Source organism: Eptatretus burgeri, chromosome 3 (assembly GCF_056783735.1).
Source record: "Eptatretus burgeri isolate ZD-2024b chromosome 3, Ebu_testis_v1, whole genome shotgun sequence".
Taxonomy (NCBI): domain Eukaryota; kingdom Metazoa; phylum Chordata; class Myxini; order Myxiniformes; family Myxinidae; genus Eptatretus; species Eptatretus burgeri.
In genome coordinates this window covers 60,603,715-60,620,808 of record NC_140963.1, presented here as the reverse complement: position 1 = coordinate 60,620,808, position 17,094 = coordinate 60,603,715, and the positions used below count along the sequence as shown (strand labels likewise).

The 17,094-nt window shown below is 43.9% G+C and overlaps 1 protein-coding gene across 5 annotated transcripts in view; it reads left to right on the top strand.

Moving 5' to 3' along the window:
- The window catches only part of TM7SF3 (transmembrane 7 superfamily member 3), a 30,780-nt gene that overhangs the window by 9,386 nt on the left and 4,300 nt on the right, over positions 1–17,094 (top strand). For 2 of the 5 annotated variants that reach the window (XM_085873663.1, XM_085873662.1), the window contains exons 2-9: positions 2,475–2,629; positions 6,581–6,725; positions 6,941–7,061; positions 11,672–11,840; positions 11,943–12,096; positions 12,533–12,619; positions 13,150–13,230; positions 13,498–13,650. In XM_085873663.1, coding sequence (XP_085729789.1) covers positions 6,653–6,725; positions 6,941–7,061; positions 11,672–11,840; positions 11,943–12,096; positions 12,533–12,619; positions 13,150–13,230; positions 13,498–13,650 — 838 coding nt within the window. In that variant the 5' untranslated portion in view covers positions 2,475–2,629; positions 6,581–6,652. Of the gene's footprint in view, positions 1–253; positions 686–2,474; positions 2,630–6,580; positions 6,726–6,940; positions 7,062–11,671; positions 11,841–11,942; positions 12,097–12,532; positions 12,620–13,149; positions 13,231–13,497; positions 13,651–17,094 lie in introns of those variants that run through there. The other 3 variants (XM_085873661.1, XM_085873659.1, XM_085873658.1) reach the window with 3 other exon arrangements.

The window sequence follows — 17,094 nt, the reverse complement described above, 5'->3', positions numbered from 1 at the left end:
AGAAAATGCACTCAGGTGTTTAGGCGGTGTATAAGTTTTAGCATCATTTGATTTTTTTGATTTTTTTTTTGGCATTCGTTAAATAGTATCTTTTGATTATGATTGTTGTATCATAGAAACAAGCCGATTTCACTATAGAGGCTTGTTTCTATTATATAACAATTTAATTCACACTCAATCAAGGTGATATCGAATCACATGACGAAGACACCACACGGGAAACGCCCAGATCTCCTCACAGCTTCACACTCGATACGTCACGCGTGACGTCACAGCTTCGAAGAAGAACAACAGCAAGAACAACACTTCAAGGATTCACCACAATGATTAAAATATTCCACCGTTCGATGATCAAAAGGAATTGATAAATGTCATAAAACTCAGGAAAAAATAGATGCCAATTTGGAAAGGAGGGTTTAAATACGGGGGAGAAGAAGAAGAAGAAGAAAAAAAATCGTGAAGCTGTTTTAAAGTTTGTTTTTTCTTCGATCCGTGAAAGATATCGTCTGCGGTTCATGGTTATGAACTATAAATTATAAATCGTATCCTTTTTTTTTAAACATTCATTCGACAGCGAGTAGTTTTGAGATGATGGAGACTTTTTGGTTTTGGTTCTTCACCTGCTTTGCTTTGCTATCGACACCCGTCTCGCCAGACTTTCACCGACCTGCGCAAAACGTTACAGGTAGTACACGTTGGAACGCGCATTTACGGGTTTGGTCTGTGCCCGGTGCTCTTTATCCAGTCGTCACTGTCCACTTGTTTGTGTTTCCTTGTTGTCAGGGTTTCCTTTGTGTATTTTCACGTGACTGTTACAAGATTAATTTTATGTAACTCGTGACTGGATTTTCCTTTCAGGTTCCTTTTATCTATTTATTATGTACGCAGTTGAGGTAAAGGAGCTAAAATGAGAATTGCATTTCAAAAGGAAGGACGTTGGTAGATTGGAGGTTTAGGCGCAGTCACACCTTGACGTTTTAGCCAGCAATGGCAACGTATCAAAATGTATGTAAAACGCTGGCTTACGCTGAACTTTTTATGTTTTTGTTTTTTTAAGATTCGGACGTATTCATAACGAGTTGGTCGTATGCATAACATATTAGTAACGGACGCAGAACGTTTCGTTGTCTTGTAGATAACTTGTACCAACGAATGCTTAGCGTGTTGGCGGCGTTCACAACCTATGCCCAACGATAGTCGAACTTATGCATAGCGCGCTGCACGTATCGCCGACGATCACGTGACGTAGCCTATTAAAAGGCTGACGCACAACGATTTAAATCATAACCGCCGGAGAAATGGAAGTGTCAACATCTCAGTCACACCTTGGCGATCTTGCCAGCGTATGCCGACCTCTGAAAAATGCGTCTAAAACGCTGGCGCACGTCGAATACGGTATGGGTAAGTTTGGTATGCGTGAATAAAAAGCTAAAGTACGCTATCATACGTCGTATTAAGTGGAGTACGTCTTGTAATGATAAACGTGTTAAACATTTTACGACGTACTTGCCGTATGACGCACGTTCCGCATGCGATGGGAATAAGTTGTACGCACGATATGCGAACGTTGGCACACGTCGACAAAAGTTACTTGTAAGGTACTCGTAAGTCGAAACTCATCAAGGTAATGGTTAGCGTCAGTGTTCCAGACTCCCTGGTTTTATTTTTATTTTTTCTTCAAAATGACTGTGAAGTTGACACTTCGATTTCTAGTGCGGTTACGATTTAAATCGTTGAGCGGCAGCCTTTTAATTATATTATATTATAACCACACTAGAAATCGAAGTGTTAACATCACCGTCATACCAGAAAAAAAAAAACCAGGGAGTCTGGAACACTAACGCTAACCATTACCTTAACGTGTGTCGACTTATGAGTACCTTACAAGTAACTTGTGTCGACGTGTGTCAACGATCGCGTAACGTGCCTACAACATGTTACTCATTGGTTAGAAATAAGTTTTTCGGGTACGCTAAACATTACCTCGACGTGTTTCGACTTATGAGTAACTTACAAGTAAATTGTGTCAATGATCGCGTAACGTGCCTACAACTTATGGCCAACGTTATGCGTAACGTGTGAGTCATACGCTGGCATAAGTCTTAAAATTTCAAGCATGGAAAATTTGAGGACAACCCAAAAGTACCAACGTTTAAAGCCAGCGTACTACGACGTATGGCAGTGTTTTTCAGCATGCTCTCAATGTTATCAAAACTTACCCATCACGTATTCGACGTGTACCAGCGTTTTACACAAATTTTCCAAAAATCGGCATAAGCTGGCTAAAACGTCAAGGTGTGACTGGGCCTTTTAGGGGGGATGTGGCAGTGACCAGTAACGATTTGATTGAATGAACCTTAATTGAGGGGGAAGGGGGGGGGGTAATTTAGCCAAACTTGAGTATGTAATAAATAGCCAGGTTGCTGTTTAACCAACTCCTGTGTTCCTGATCCTAACCTGTTTGATGCTTGCAGGTAGTACGCTGCATCTACCCACAGGCAGGTTCTCCTTGCTGGCCGTGCCTGCAAATCGCACGCTCAAGGTGTCCGTGCCCCTCTCTTCGAGCATCAGCGCCCTGGTTATTCAGGCACACTCCACCGACGCCGTGCTCACCGCTTCACTCACCGCGGTGAGCTGTCTAACAGGTCGATTCCATTGCAACGCGTCGTTTGCCTGGTTTGATGCGAACCGTTCTCGTGCTGGTTTCTCTCGGTGTGAGTGGGACTCTTGGACCGCGATTGGCGCTGTTTGGTCATCGCCAAACATGTCACCCACAAGGCAACTTGTGAAACTGGACATTCGGGTTTTTTGGGGTTTTTTGTTATTGTCATTCACCTTGGATCATTGAGAATTTCAAACATTGGACGAGGCAGTTCGAAGACTATTTGCCAAGTTTACAATAACAAAACAAACTTGCAAATGTATGCGTATATACAGGGTGTCCCAAAAGTCACCTTGAGATTTAGAAATTAAATAAAATTTCTGTTTTTTTTTTTCATAATTTGTTTTTCTTTTCTTTTCAGAACTTAGATTAACATTTGGAAATTACCCGTGGAAAAAATTCACAACTGAACAAAGAACCAAAATCGTGGAATTTTATTTTAAATTTCAATGATCAATTATTCTCACCCAAAGAGCATGGCAGGATTTATTTTAACGTGCAGTAGACCCCTACTTGTACAGTTCTAAATCCAAATTTGTGCAGTACTAAAATTTATAATAACTCCAATGTCATATAAAGAAACAAGTCAATGCATGACCATGACACTGAAAAGCAAAAGTACCTTTATATAACGAGAAGTATATTTTTAATTTTACATACACAAATGTATGCTGATTAGTACTTTTGTTTTAAAATTTGTCAAATATGAAGATGGTTAAAACTTAAAACACTGTTTATATGACAAGATATATATTTTTAGTCTTGCACATGATGAATTGTACTTTGATTTACATTTTGTGTCAAACAGTACATGGTAAAAGATGGTGAAAACGGTGAAGCTTTCATAAATGCAAGATTTGCAAAGTTGTATCTTGCATATAATCTAAAAACATCTTTTTTTTTCAATGGCGGTTCAGCTGCATCTGATTCAGCATTTATTTTCTGTGCTTCAGAGAATACACCTTTTAAAGTAATTTTGTTCCTTTGCTTTGGTTACTTCTCTTGTTCGACGTGCCTTTGTGGAAAGCCAGGTGAGAACAACAGGCCGGGGATCCCACAAGTCAATTGCAGGCATATTGTAATGAACGTATAAATAATAATTCTCTGTCTCTAATGACATTATTGAGCGGTCTATGCTTTTCAGTGCATTGCTGGAGCTGATAAGTCTCTCCACATCTGCTGAATGCGGCTTTGCTGCTAAAATTCTGGCATACACTCTGGCCAAAGTATCATAGTGCCCACCTGCAGCTAAAAGCTGGCTGATTATTTTTGACAGGGTTTGGTGAGAGAATTGCCCAGACTCTGTGAAATCGTTGTACTCCATGCCCAAAGCCTTAAGATCTAAATCTGGACACAAGTTTGTGGACTGCCTCTAGGTTTGCATACTTTTGAAATTTGAGAAAAGGAGCCAACGTTTCCAAACACTCATTGTCAGTGCCAAACCGTTGAGTTAAAAATTATTTAATGCTTTTGTGACCTCAACCTTGATTGCCGATAAATTGCGTCTGTCTGTAACAAAAAGATGATGACCTCTTCTCCGCCTTGCTTCATCACTAGTTAGCTTAATTCCTTTCAGCATATAGAAGGATCTCTCATCACTTTCGACTAGCTGTGACTGTGCTTGAAGACTAGACACCGAACCCTCTAAAAGAGGTGTCTTCTGGAGGCTGCTAATACTTGTCTTCACAAGTGTCACCTCTCGTTGAATGTCGAGCAGTGTGACGTTATCAGATTGTATTTTCTTCTGAAATCTTAAACACTGCCAGCACATCAGCAATAAATGCAAGCAATTCTAGGTTTGTTTTGTTTGTCAGGAGAGTTTCAAATCCTTCGGCTTGTTTGTCGTGAGACTGTTGCATATAAAGTACTAATGCATGCCATGATTCGAGAACAGAATTCACCAGGGAAAATGTGTACTCACTCCAACGAACTTCAAATACTTTTGGAAGGGACCGACATGCTAGATCATTTGTACTGGCTAATTCTTTCAGCTGTCGAGTTCTCGGACCAGAAGTGTGAAAAAAGCTTGACAATCCACTTGGTTTCTGCAGCAAGTGGCTTACTTCGGATACTAGATCCGTGACTGACTTCCAAATTGAGTGCGATGAACAGCACACCAGATTTTCAGTTTTGGGATTTCAGAGTCAATGGAATCAAATAATGCCCACAGACCATTTCTTTCTCTAGTATTAACACTGGCTCCATCAGTTACTATTGATGACATATTTTGAAAAATATATTCTGTAGTGGGTTCACCAACTTGTTGTGTACCTTGTCAAAGGATACAAAGGAACTTACAATCTATAAAATGTTAAAAAAACAGCCATTACAAATGCTTCTCAGACTCGGAGCATCTCAAACACTGGGCCATGGCACCTGCCTCAAAGATTTATGCAGTTCTAAAATTTGCTTCAAATAAACCCTGGAGCATGGACACCGAATAATTTCGCGAAATTCAGAAATTTCTTGACCATCACGTTCTCCTGATTTGACGCCTCCCGATTTATTTTCTTTGAGGTTACCTAAAGGAGCGTGTATACATCAATAAGCCGCATACAATTCAGCAGCTCAAGGACAACATCGGTGCAGAAATTCGAGGGCTGTAGCCAGAGTTATTGTCCGCTGTTATGGAAAATGCTGTCGAAAGAGCCTGTCTCCGTGAAGCTGAAAATTGAGGACATCTAAGCTGCATAATTTTTCATAAATAAAGCAAATTTATCTCAATTTTGTAAATTTTCTTTTGGTATAAAAATAATCATAAATTATTAAAAAAAACAAATGTTATTTCATTTCAAAATCCCAAGGTGACTTTTGGGACACCCTGAATAAATAATAATAATTAAATAAAATTGCATGAATCTGCCGATGAATGTTATACATTAAAATAAATGTAGAGAATAAAGACATCTTCAATTACAACACAAAGTATCGGAGCGATGAGATCACCTACACAATGTCTGCAAACGTCGAGTAGTACCTGCGAATGCCCCGGGCGAGTACGGCGCGCAGAGCGAGCACCGCTGTGGTCCGTGCGTCCATGCCGTGGAAACGGACCTGTAGATGCAGACGAGCTTTAGAGGGGAGGGTGCGTGGTGGTGGGAATTAATCTGTGTTCTCCATCTTCTCATAAGGTTTGTTGAAAATTTGATGGTAAAAATGTGATGACCTGGGCACGCACACTAAAACTGAAATGGTAAATAAATAAAACGCACCCCGGCCGTCGAGCACAGCACAGCAGTGGATGGACTGTTAAGGCCTATTTCCACTCACGAAGACTTTGCACTTTGACGTTTTGACCCAATTATTAATGGGTCTTCTCCATGTTCTATAACAAGGGTTTGTTGAGAATTTGACAGACACTCAGAGTTTTGCCCTGGACATGCATATGCACATGCACACTCGTGCGATTTCAAAACCCTGTCCCCCACAGTAAAAAAAATTCCCCCCATCCATGTACTCCCTGTTATTAAGGTTTATTCAGGACCTTGGGAACACACTTGACCCTCCAACAGTTGTGCTCCAGAAACGTCACAAACAATTATTAATTTAATTGAGAGCTTTACCAATGAATAGTAACATTCACTTTTTGCCAATGTGTTTCACTTCTCTCCCTTGGTGGTGGTGTAAGTCCACTCGCACCACTCCTATGGTCATTCTTGGTCTTTTCTCTGACCAAGTCCCAAAAGATGAATGAAAGAGCCAGAGTAGCGTGAATGGAACTAAAGTGGAATTGTGAGTTTTGTGCCGTTGCTATTGTCTGTGAGATGAGTGCCATGATGACGACGGTGTATTGTATTATTATTCTGGGTGGACAAGACGAGTATTGCCACCTTGTCAGGTGGACAAGAAAAGACTTGATCATTTTGAATCTAAATTGCCCAATTGGAAAATATTTCTTGCGACTGTGATGTGTTGCAGGACTTCTCCCAAGGCAATGTATATCAGGGTGCCAGTGTCGGCCTGGTCCTCAAGCCTGTTGTCTTGAGCCAAATGATCTCGTGGTACCTCCAAGCTGATCGAGCTACACAGGCACTTGTCGCTGCTTTGCCGTATTCTGCTGAGGGTATGCTTGCCAGATTGTTCCTGATGGTGTTTTATAAGATTGCTAGGCCTCAGGGAAAACTTCAGGGTGTTCCCAAATTGACATTGAAACCAGGTATTAGAACAGTTATAAAATAGGACTGCAATTGGTATTATTTCAAATGTAATCGAGTGCTTTGATCTAATCAACCAAGACTGATCCTTCTGTTTCTTGTTCCACCTAATTCTCCCTGCCAGCCCCTGTACCTGGTGGATGTAACCTCGAGTTTGACCTTGAAACGGACCCGAACCTGCACATTGCTTTTGAAGAGAATGTTGTCAAGCTTGAGTTTGCTCCTGCCAACGTTGGATGGCCATGGTAGGTGAAGCCAAGAAAGGTGGTTGCTCAGGTCGCTCAGGCGATCAATCCAATTTGTTCATTGCTGCAAAGATTCTCACTTATTTAGTTGCTCCATACATTTTCTTGCAATTCCTTGTGTTTATGCACTCGAGTTGGATTAGTAGAAAGTGCAGCATTTTTCAAGATGGTTTGAACGCTGATGTTGGGATTCCATTTTGAATATTTGGTTGTGATCCTTGGACCACAGGTTATTGGAATCTCATATCACTGTGTTTTGTGTTGGGATTTCAGTAATCTTTGTGAAAAGGATATGCATCACAATCTAAATGCATCAAATAACTGCTCTTTTTATCATGACATAATCACACACACACACACACATACACACATACACACATACACACATACACACATACACACTAAAAGGCCATTTTCCCCGCTAAAGCAGGGGTTAGCCTTGCGGGCCCCATGACAATCTTCTCCACTTAACCCTATTTTCTTCATCTCCCCTTCTTAATCCCCTTGCCCACATTTCTTCTTCCATCACCTTTAGCCAAGTTTTTTTTTTTTTTTTTTTTTTTTTTTTTTTTCGGTCTTCCCCGTCCTCTACTTCCGACTACACTCATTTCCAACACTCCTCTCACCCAGTCACTTTCATCCTTCCTCAACACATGACCCAACCATCTCGACCTGTTTCTCTTCACAACCTCCATCACAGACTCTATATTCCCATCATCTTCCGTAAGTCATCATTTGTCTTCCTCTCTCTCAACGATACTCCACACATCCACCGAACAATTTGCATTTCCACCCTTTCCAGCCTTTGTTGCTGCTCCATGTTCAGTACCCATGTCTCACTACCATAAATCATCGTACTCCTCACACATGTAGCATACACCTTTCCCTTCATATTCAACGACACGCCACTCAGTTCCCGAAACTTCTTCCATGCACATCTCACTCCAGCAACCGTCGAAGAGTCTAATCCACCTTCTCCATTCAGCATGTCTCCGAGATAGCAAAATGTTTTCACACCTTCCAGCTTCACACCATCTCCAAGATCCAACTTAACAATTCCTTCATCTGCAGCTCCCTCTATGCACACCTTACACTTGAATGTAGCTGCCTCACGGGTTAATGACCCTCTCACACCATTACATTTTCGATGAACCCATTCAGCACACATTGTACACTGAATGGAGTTCACTCCGACACCTTCCTGCACACAGCACAGTCACTTCCCAGTCCTATATGTATGTGTGTATATATATATATATATATATGTATATATGTATATATGTATATATATATATATATATATATATATATATATATATATATATATATATATATATATATATATATATATATATATATATATATTATACACAGTAGACTAGGCGTAAGTCGTCACCATCGGGACCGAGAAAAAAGTGACGACTTAGAAATGTGACAACTTGCGCGTATGCGAACATTCATGATGACTGTGGGGTGAAGGATGAAGTCGCGCGTGGCCTGGACACATATGTGTGAGAGCCGGCTATTGTACCAAAAGGAAAACACAATCCTCGGGGCATAGGTGGGGGTTCATTGGTGAGTTGGAAAGTGATCAAGCAAAGATAGAATTCATGAATCAGTTTATCAAAAGTAAAGATAATGAACAACTCTGTAAGACAACTCGTATACCATCGGTGATGGTATGGTGACAAATTACATGACACACAGTCATCGTGGTGATGATTACCACTCAATGCCTATGTGTAAGTGAGTGCGGTAATGTACAAAACAAGCCAAGATAAAACCATGATCGGACTTCAACACTAAGCTCAATCGATCCTTTACTTCTTCGCGAAGTAATCTGTTATGTTTGACTGCCTCAAACTCTTGGGCATCTGGTGCATGAGAAAGGATTCAAACCGATCATTGTATTCCATGATGTTGGCTGGGCAATCCTCCACCGAAAGACAGTATCGGCCGAAACCGAATATTTGGCTGAGCCGACATTTGCCGAAACCAAATGATGAGCGCGTCATCGACATCTTCAAAGGACACACATTTCACACTTCCCACCGGCCTCACGATCTTCTCCACTTGTCCAAATATCTTGCCCTTATTCTTCAAAATATCGTTCAATGTCTGCCGTTTGATGTCCAACTTCTCAGCTATGTCTGTTTTCTTCATCAGTGGATTTGCCTCGCAAAACTGGATAATGTCGTATTTTTCTTGGTAGGTTTTAGTTCTAAGCTTGCGCTTAGTCGCCATTGTCCTGCCTGCAGTGCGTTCAACGTGTGTACGCAGTTATAAATAGCCTATCACTGGCGGTGTACACCAATGAGCGAGCATCACGATTCCATGAAATCGGGCTTCTCATGAGGCAGCAGTTCCGTGTGACGAGTTGGGAGTGGTAATTTACTTGAGTTTCCATTACGTGGGAATGGACAACATCTGACGACTTAGATGAAGTGACGACTTAGAGATGACGACTTACAGAGGGATGACCCTTTATTCAAAGGGATTTAACATGAGATAAATTCGGGACTTTTTGATGCTGCCGACTTAGGCGAAGTGACGAGTTACACGCTGCCGACTGACACCTAATCTACTGTATATATATATATATATATATATATATATATATATATATATATATATATATATATATATATATATATATATATATATATATATATATATATATACTGTTGTGGTTTCGTCGCCACGAGCACGACCCTCGATGGAGCAGTGGGGCCGCCTCGGCTCGATCGCCCGGAATTACAGATCGCAGGCCCGGAGAAGTCCAGGGTCGACGGGTCCTGGTTATATTGGACCGAAATACGCCAATGGGTCGACCACATGGGGTAGGGTCGATTGCCAACTTCAATTTACCTAAGTACCCACGTGATCCAGCTACCGGGGTATTTCACCCTCGATGGAACTTGTACGGAAGCGAGCCCATTCCATGTGCGATGCCGAGCGGTTTTATATTTGCTGAATTCCGCCAGCCCAATTATCCTGTTGCTCCGTTATAGCGGCAATGACTGCTCACTTTCCCACACGCACGACACACCCAGTCAATGGGGAGATGACACGACGAGCTGAGTACATTCAACAAATGGGAATATTTATTACAAACAATGGGGGGGGGGGAGTTAGGGAGCACGTAAGGGAAGATTTATACCTAATATCAGGCAATGCACGTATGTACAGGCAAAACACTTATACAATTCACTACTTGTCAGACTGGCGCCACAAACACACACGCACACCCAGACAGAAGTGGACCTCTACGGCCTTTATTGCGACTCTCCAGCCGAGGAGGACAGACCGGCTGTGAGCCAGGCGTGGCTGGCTTCCTGGCCACGAGCTCGCGGCTGGACGTCCCCTGTTCTTGGGACTGGTGTCGCTGTACCAGCCATGCGGAAGGTGACACGAAGCTCTGGAGCCGGGGCGAGGTCGTTGCAGGAGAAGCCAAGTTGATGAGCCGGGCAGAGAAGAAGTGGGAGAAGAGAAGCAGGAAAAGAACCAGAACAACTCCAAGAGAGCTGACCCTGAAAATCTCCTCAGGACCCTTATATCCGCCCCCTCCCGCTCAGTCGAACGCTTGTCTCCTCCCCACTCTCTTTCCCAGTGGACAGGAGGCCCCATGTGACTCCTCGTCTGCTCCCGATTAGACAGGTGCGCGGTGGGTGGGGCACTCCAGTGGGGGGCATTTGTGGCTCCACCTACGGCTTCACCTCAGACCGCGTGTTTAATGGCGACAGTGCTTGGTCGGAGGCGGAGCGTGGAAGACGCCAGCTCCCCGCCGATTGGCCACGGAGGGACGGCATGTCTGTGTTGGACTCCGCCCACGTGCGCGCCTGAAGAACGCAGCAGCGCCAGTTCCATGTTGAACATTCCAGTTCCAGAATGGCGCCGTTGTGGCATTGTTGAAACTCTAATACAATCGTAGCGCATTCACATTTGATTTACCCATTAGACCAGGGACGGGAGCTATCTATAAAACATATACTTACCGATATAACTAATCTTTCGGACCTGAATGTTGAGTGCGATCGCTTTCCAAATCCGCAACAATATATTGCCCTTTTGCTTTTGTTGATGGATCGAATTGATGGAATGGTTGTTGAAGTGTCAGGAACACATTGTAATTGGTCATCAATTCTAACATTCCCATTTGTTTTCAAAAGGTTTTTTAAATGTCTATCTTGCATGGAGTATTTGAACAAGCTCATTGATGGTGGTTGGGGGAGGGTAGCAGGGTTGGCTGGAATTTTTGGGGGTTGGGGTGGTGGGGGGGGGGGTAGGGGGGCATAGGATATTTTAACAAACCAGAGTGGCATGAATGGAACTGAAGTGGAATTGGGAGTTTTGTTCCATTGATATTGTCTGTGAGATTGGTATATCCCATGATTGACGGTGTACTACTATTGTTATGATTGTGGGGAAGTATGACCAGCCCGGTGGACAAGAACGACTCATTTTTAATCTGAAAAGTGGGTTTATAGTGGCTCACCCTGCTCGTGTAATGCCATCATCATGATAACTGCACCTTCGATTATTCAATTTAATTTCCTTGTCCCGAGGTCTTGTAGAATCTTCACCAGAGTTTCTTGTTTCTTTGTGTTGAGGTTTGTTGCCGAGCCACCCTGTGACGTGGGCACCGGAGCGGGTACGCATTGGCGATTGGAGTATGACTTTTTCTGTTTGGTGTTACCCCCAAGCTTTGAGAATAGTGTGGAGTGGCACCAGTTTGCTCGCATGGCCATGCCTGGCAGCACCCTTCGCTTTGGATCCAAGGTGTGAGCGAGGTTGTTCATCATTCTTGTAAATTATAAGTTGGATCATTTGAGCCATTGTGTGAGAAATTGTGAGAAAGCTTCCATCTTGTGGCCATTCCAGGTCACCACCCTGCCATCTTCTTCCCTTCCTCGTGTGCTCATCACTACGGCTCCACATCTATCGATTATTTTCACCCTGGTTGTTCATGATCCTCTTATGCGCACAACTGCATCGTACGTCCCCATACTCGTTCCTGGCTGCTCATCCTGCGGCAGTACGTGTGTCTCGCCTCTGCACGTGGTAGAACCACCCGACATGATGGTTCTTGGTGCTGACCGCTGTGCAGCACTGCATGTAGTTCTCACTTTTAAACGGTTGAGGAACCATTACCTTTATTTACCACAATTAACCTTCCCTGCTGATTTAAGTGTTTCCTTCCTCTTTCATTTGGCATCCTGTTTGTTATTCACTTTCTTGTTGTGCCCAATTGCCCCACTACCACACTGCCAATTCAACCTAGCTCTTCCATGAGTCTCATTGTTGTAGAGGATGCTTGTGATGGCAAGGTTTTGGAGTGAAAGATGACCATTAAGTGTGCATTCCTTTTTAATGATTGGTACATCCTAAACTAGTCACCTTGCAGTAGCCATTGTGTCCCTTGCTTGGGTGAGTTTTGAATATTTAAATTGTGTGTGTGTGTTTGTCCACAGGTAGCATCCTTGTCATTCTACTGTGTGTCATTATTGGCACACTTGGCCTCATCCTTTGCTTCCTTGGACATTACTTGTACCACCTCGGTAGGTTTTGTATTACTTGTGTTCATGTTGGTCTCCACAGAGTTTACAATTTGATGACTGCAGTAAACTTTATGTGTCTTGTATTCGTGATAAACTATGAAATTTGGTTCAAAGCATGTGCATCCACTTTGGGGATTTGTGATCGAGTTACGTGTGGGCTCTCTACTTTAAGAGAAACGGACAACAATGAATTAGATCAACTGTGTTGATTACATTTACGGCTGCTTGGTCACTACACTCCGTGCTATTCTGCTTACGGTCACAATCCAGTGCAACACCTTAACCCAGCACAACCTAGTGTATAACCCCAAGTTTCCCGAGCCACTTCCGTGTCAACAACAGCTTGATCATCTACAGAGGACAACAAATCGGGCTCTAAACGATCCTTAGCATGAGGAATGATGTCTGAACCATGGCAATCAACATAACCGCAACAAACTGGGTCCCTGGTGCGTACTTCAGCTGCCATGTCCATTTCCTGCTCAGTCGTTTGTGCTCTTCGGCCTTTCTCTTTGCTTTGTGCTTTGCAGAAACGTTTTTGAGTGCGTTTGCTGTTGCAGCAAGCCTGACAACCGTTCTCATCATAAGATTCACGGAATTTTCGGATAACGGTAAATCTTTAATTGCCACCAGATTGGAGTTGTAATTGTTTTTTTTTTTTTTTTTTTTTTTATATAATAATTTATTATTATTATTATTATTATTATTATTTTTGTCCCCCACCCTCTTCTTTCACGCTTTTAAAATATTTCGTTTTTGTCATCCTTGCAGTCAGACAACTGAAATAACATGCAAGAGCTGAGGGGGGGGGAGGGGATTGGGGCATGAAAAGAATAAGAATCCTGCTGGTAAATGTGCCCTCTTGTGTGCCAGTACAGCAGCCTTGGCCATGGGGCTTGGCACTGCCATGCTGGCTGGTTGCATCGCTCTCTTTGTTTGGTGGCGCTTTGGATCGGTGCTTCTGTGCTCTTTGATTCTTTCTCTGCTGTTCGGAGTGCAGATTGCGCTCATTATCTTCGCAACACCTCTTGGTAAGCAATGCAGAGAAATGGACGAAGGCTCCTTTTATTTATTTATTTATTTCACCATGTACAAATCATCCAGACGTTTTCCTTTTGGTTATTTTGAAAGCATTGGTGGTTAACACAGCCTCATTTTATCAACACATTCCTTTGTATTCATTTGCCAAATGATGTTTTTTTTTGAATGAGTATTTATTTACTTTATTATTTTAATATATTTTTATTTTTTGTGAATGACAGCGTGCAAAAAATAAATAATAATTGCCGAATAATTCTTCATTCAGTGGGTTAGGTCACGGCCCAATACTGTTCACTGCAGCCTCCTGATTGAGACGCGGTGCTTTTTGCGTGGAATATGACGGGCTGTAATCAGAGCAGGGATTGGAAATCGGTTCCTCCATCAATTCAGTCTGGGAAAAGCAGATATACTCGATTGACATGGCCTTTCACTGTAGCTTGATGGAGTTCTGCTCTCCCATATGGGCTGGCACTCCAGCATCATATACGTCTCCTCGTTTTGTGGAATAAAAAAAAAACTCAAAATAATTGGAATCTCTCACGATGAGCGCAAAGCACAGGCACATCACAGGCAGGTTAGTTTGGTTCTCCTTCTCTTATTGCCTCTTCTCCACGATTGCTTCCTCTGCTCTTTGTCTTCCAACCACCCCCAGCAATTTCAGGATGCACAGTTACTGGATTGTATAAATCCATGAAAACCACCTTCTTGTTAAACTTCCAATATGAAGGCCAACTGCACACTTCAACTCTTTGTTCCTTGCTTCTCCCAGCGGCTGTTCTTTCCCACTCTTCCCTTCAAGTTTTAATTCGGGCAGTGCACTGTCACCTCATGTCATCTTCTATCAGATCAGGTATAGGAGCGTGCACCGGAGCAGCACGTCACCATGTCCACTTTCTGCCAGTACTCCAGAGGTAAGGCCTCCGTCTGGCCATCCTGCAGGAAGATGCCTGGCCAATCCCCATCTCCTTGAGATGCTGATCAACCTGATGCAACCTCGAGGCACATGGTCGGCCCATTGGCCCCTTCCACTCGCAAGGCCCTCCCTGAGAGAATCTGATGAGTAAGATCAGCTTTAGGAAAATGAGCCACATATCCATACAACCACAGCAGACGCTCATGGACTATGGAGGTAACATCTCTTAAGTCTCTCAGCAACCGCTTGTTGGACACAGTCTGCCCACCGGTAGCCAAGGATTCTCCGAAGAGACCTGGTACCAAAGGAATTAAGTCGCTGTCTCAGATCCCTGGTCAAAGTCCAAGTCTCACATCCGTAGAGCAAGCCTGTAAGCACGAACGACCTGCAGACTCAGACTTTTGTCCTCCTGCACAGATACCGACAGCTTCACACCCCATGGTCCAGTGAATCCATGACTCCCCAGGCTGAACCCAGATTTCTATTAACTTCTGGCTCTCAGCCAGCTGAGACATGAATATCACTGCCAAGGTAAGTGAATCTCTGTGACATCAACATCCTCACCACAAACGGGTACAGACAAGATAGCAGTATCCATGATGTCATTGAAGGACTGGATCTTAGTTTTGACCCAGGAATCCCATAATTACAGCAGCTCCAACTCCTCATTCAGCACCTCGAGGGCCCCCAAAAGGTTATCTAGAGTCTCCGCAAAGATGACTGTATCATCGGCAAAATCAAGGTCAGAGATCTCGACATTAGTAAAGAACGCACCGCAGCTTGATCTCTCCGACATCCTTCCGAGAATCCAGTTCATACAAACGCTGAGAAGTGTGGGGGCTAGTACACACCCCTGATGAACTCCAGCAACAACTGGAAATAAGTCAGAGATGGTATCACCACATCTCACAGCACTCTCAGTTCCAGAGTATCATTCAGACATCAGATTGATCCGTTTTGGTGGCACCCCGTGAAGACTAACAATCCTCCAGAGGGCGTCCCGATTCACTGAATCGAACACTTTGCAGAGATCAACATCGGCTGCAAGCAGCCCCTTCCAAAGCTCTCATCGGTGTTCGGTGAGGACCGGAAGGGCAACGATATGGTCAATCGTTGACCTCTTTGGTGTAAAGCTTGACTGCTCTGGGTGCTGGTGCTCAAGCAAATGGTGGCGAACCCTATCGAGAATTATCCGAGCAAATACCTTGCCCGGCACTGAGAGCTGCGTCACCCCTCGGTAGTTGCAGTCCTGGCGATCCCCCTTCCCTTTCCAGAGAGGGATAGCAAGGCCCTTATTCCAGTCAGTTGGGATGATGCCTGTGTTCCAGGCAGAGCACAGAATTGCATGCAACGACAAGTACAGCATTTCCACCAGCCTTGAAGTTCAGCATGGATGCCACAGATCTGAGGAGCTTTACCAATTTTAACCAGTTCACCACAACCTGTGTTTCCACAAACGAAGGTGGATCACAATTGATTGGAGGGTCAGCAATAGGGAACAAAACACCCCTGACATTGAACAAAACAGCTGGTGGATTTGCCAGGTACAGCCGCTGAAAGTACCGGCCCAGTGGGCCTTCACTTTGGAATCCCCTTTCAAGAGCCCTGCAATACACCGAGGGACAGGCTTGGAGGAACGCAGTGCGTGAATTCCCCTCTAAGTCGGCCGAGAATCATGACCACAGGTGACGCTCCACCCCCCCCCCCCCTCAAGAGAGTGCAAGAGTGAAAATCGGGTGTTTGGGTTAATTAAAACACCCCTTTTGAAGATAATTAATGGCCTTGTACCCCCTCTACCCCCTCTACGTCGGCCTCCTTGTCCACCCTCAGCACACGTACAATTTTACGTGTCAACTCCCCGAACAGCTCAGTTCTGCCATTAAAACTGGACCTGCGACTTGTCAATAGTATCCAGTGTCCCTTGAGAGGCAAAATTATTTTTCACCTGATGGTGAGTTCCAAGACATCCACCGGCAACATCAAGGACTGTGATATTGAAGACACTCCCCAACTCTTCAGACTCCCCCCCCCCCCAAACTCCACTCAGCCAGTTCACAAACTCCTCAGCTACCCTCTCAATCTTAAGCTTGCCAACATCCAGCTTTGGCTGGGATGGTACCATGCTCCCAGATTTTGGCTGCAATTTCAGAGTTGCAACAACAAGCCTGTGTTCAGTGTTGAGGAACTGAGCACTCCGGTAGACCTGCAGTTCTGGATCATCCTCCAGTGACCATCAACGAACACGAGGTCAATCTCCTTTGACACACTGTCGGCGTTAGAGTGCCAAGTCCAGCAATGAGCCTGTGGGTGCTGAAACCATGAACCAGCCACCCTCAGGCCATGACTTCTTGCAAAGTCAAAGAAGTTGGTGCTATTCTAGTTCACAGTTCCAGACCAATGGGGGACCATCATGTCTCATAACCATCCCGATTAGTTTCACTCGATGCGTTGCAATCCCCCAAGAGTAGAAGAACATCTCGCCTGGGGCACTGATCAACCACAGACTCGAGCGTGGCGTAGA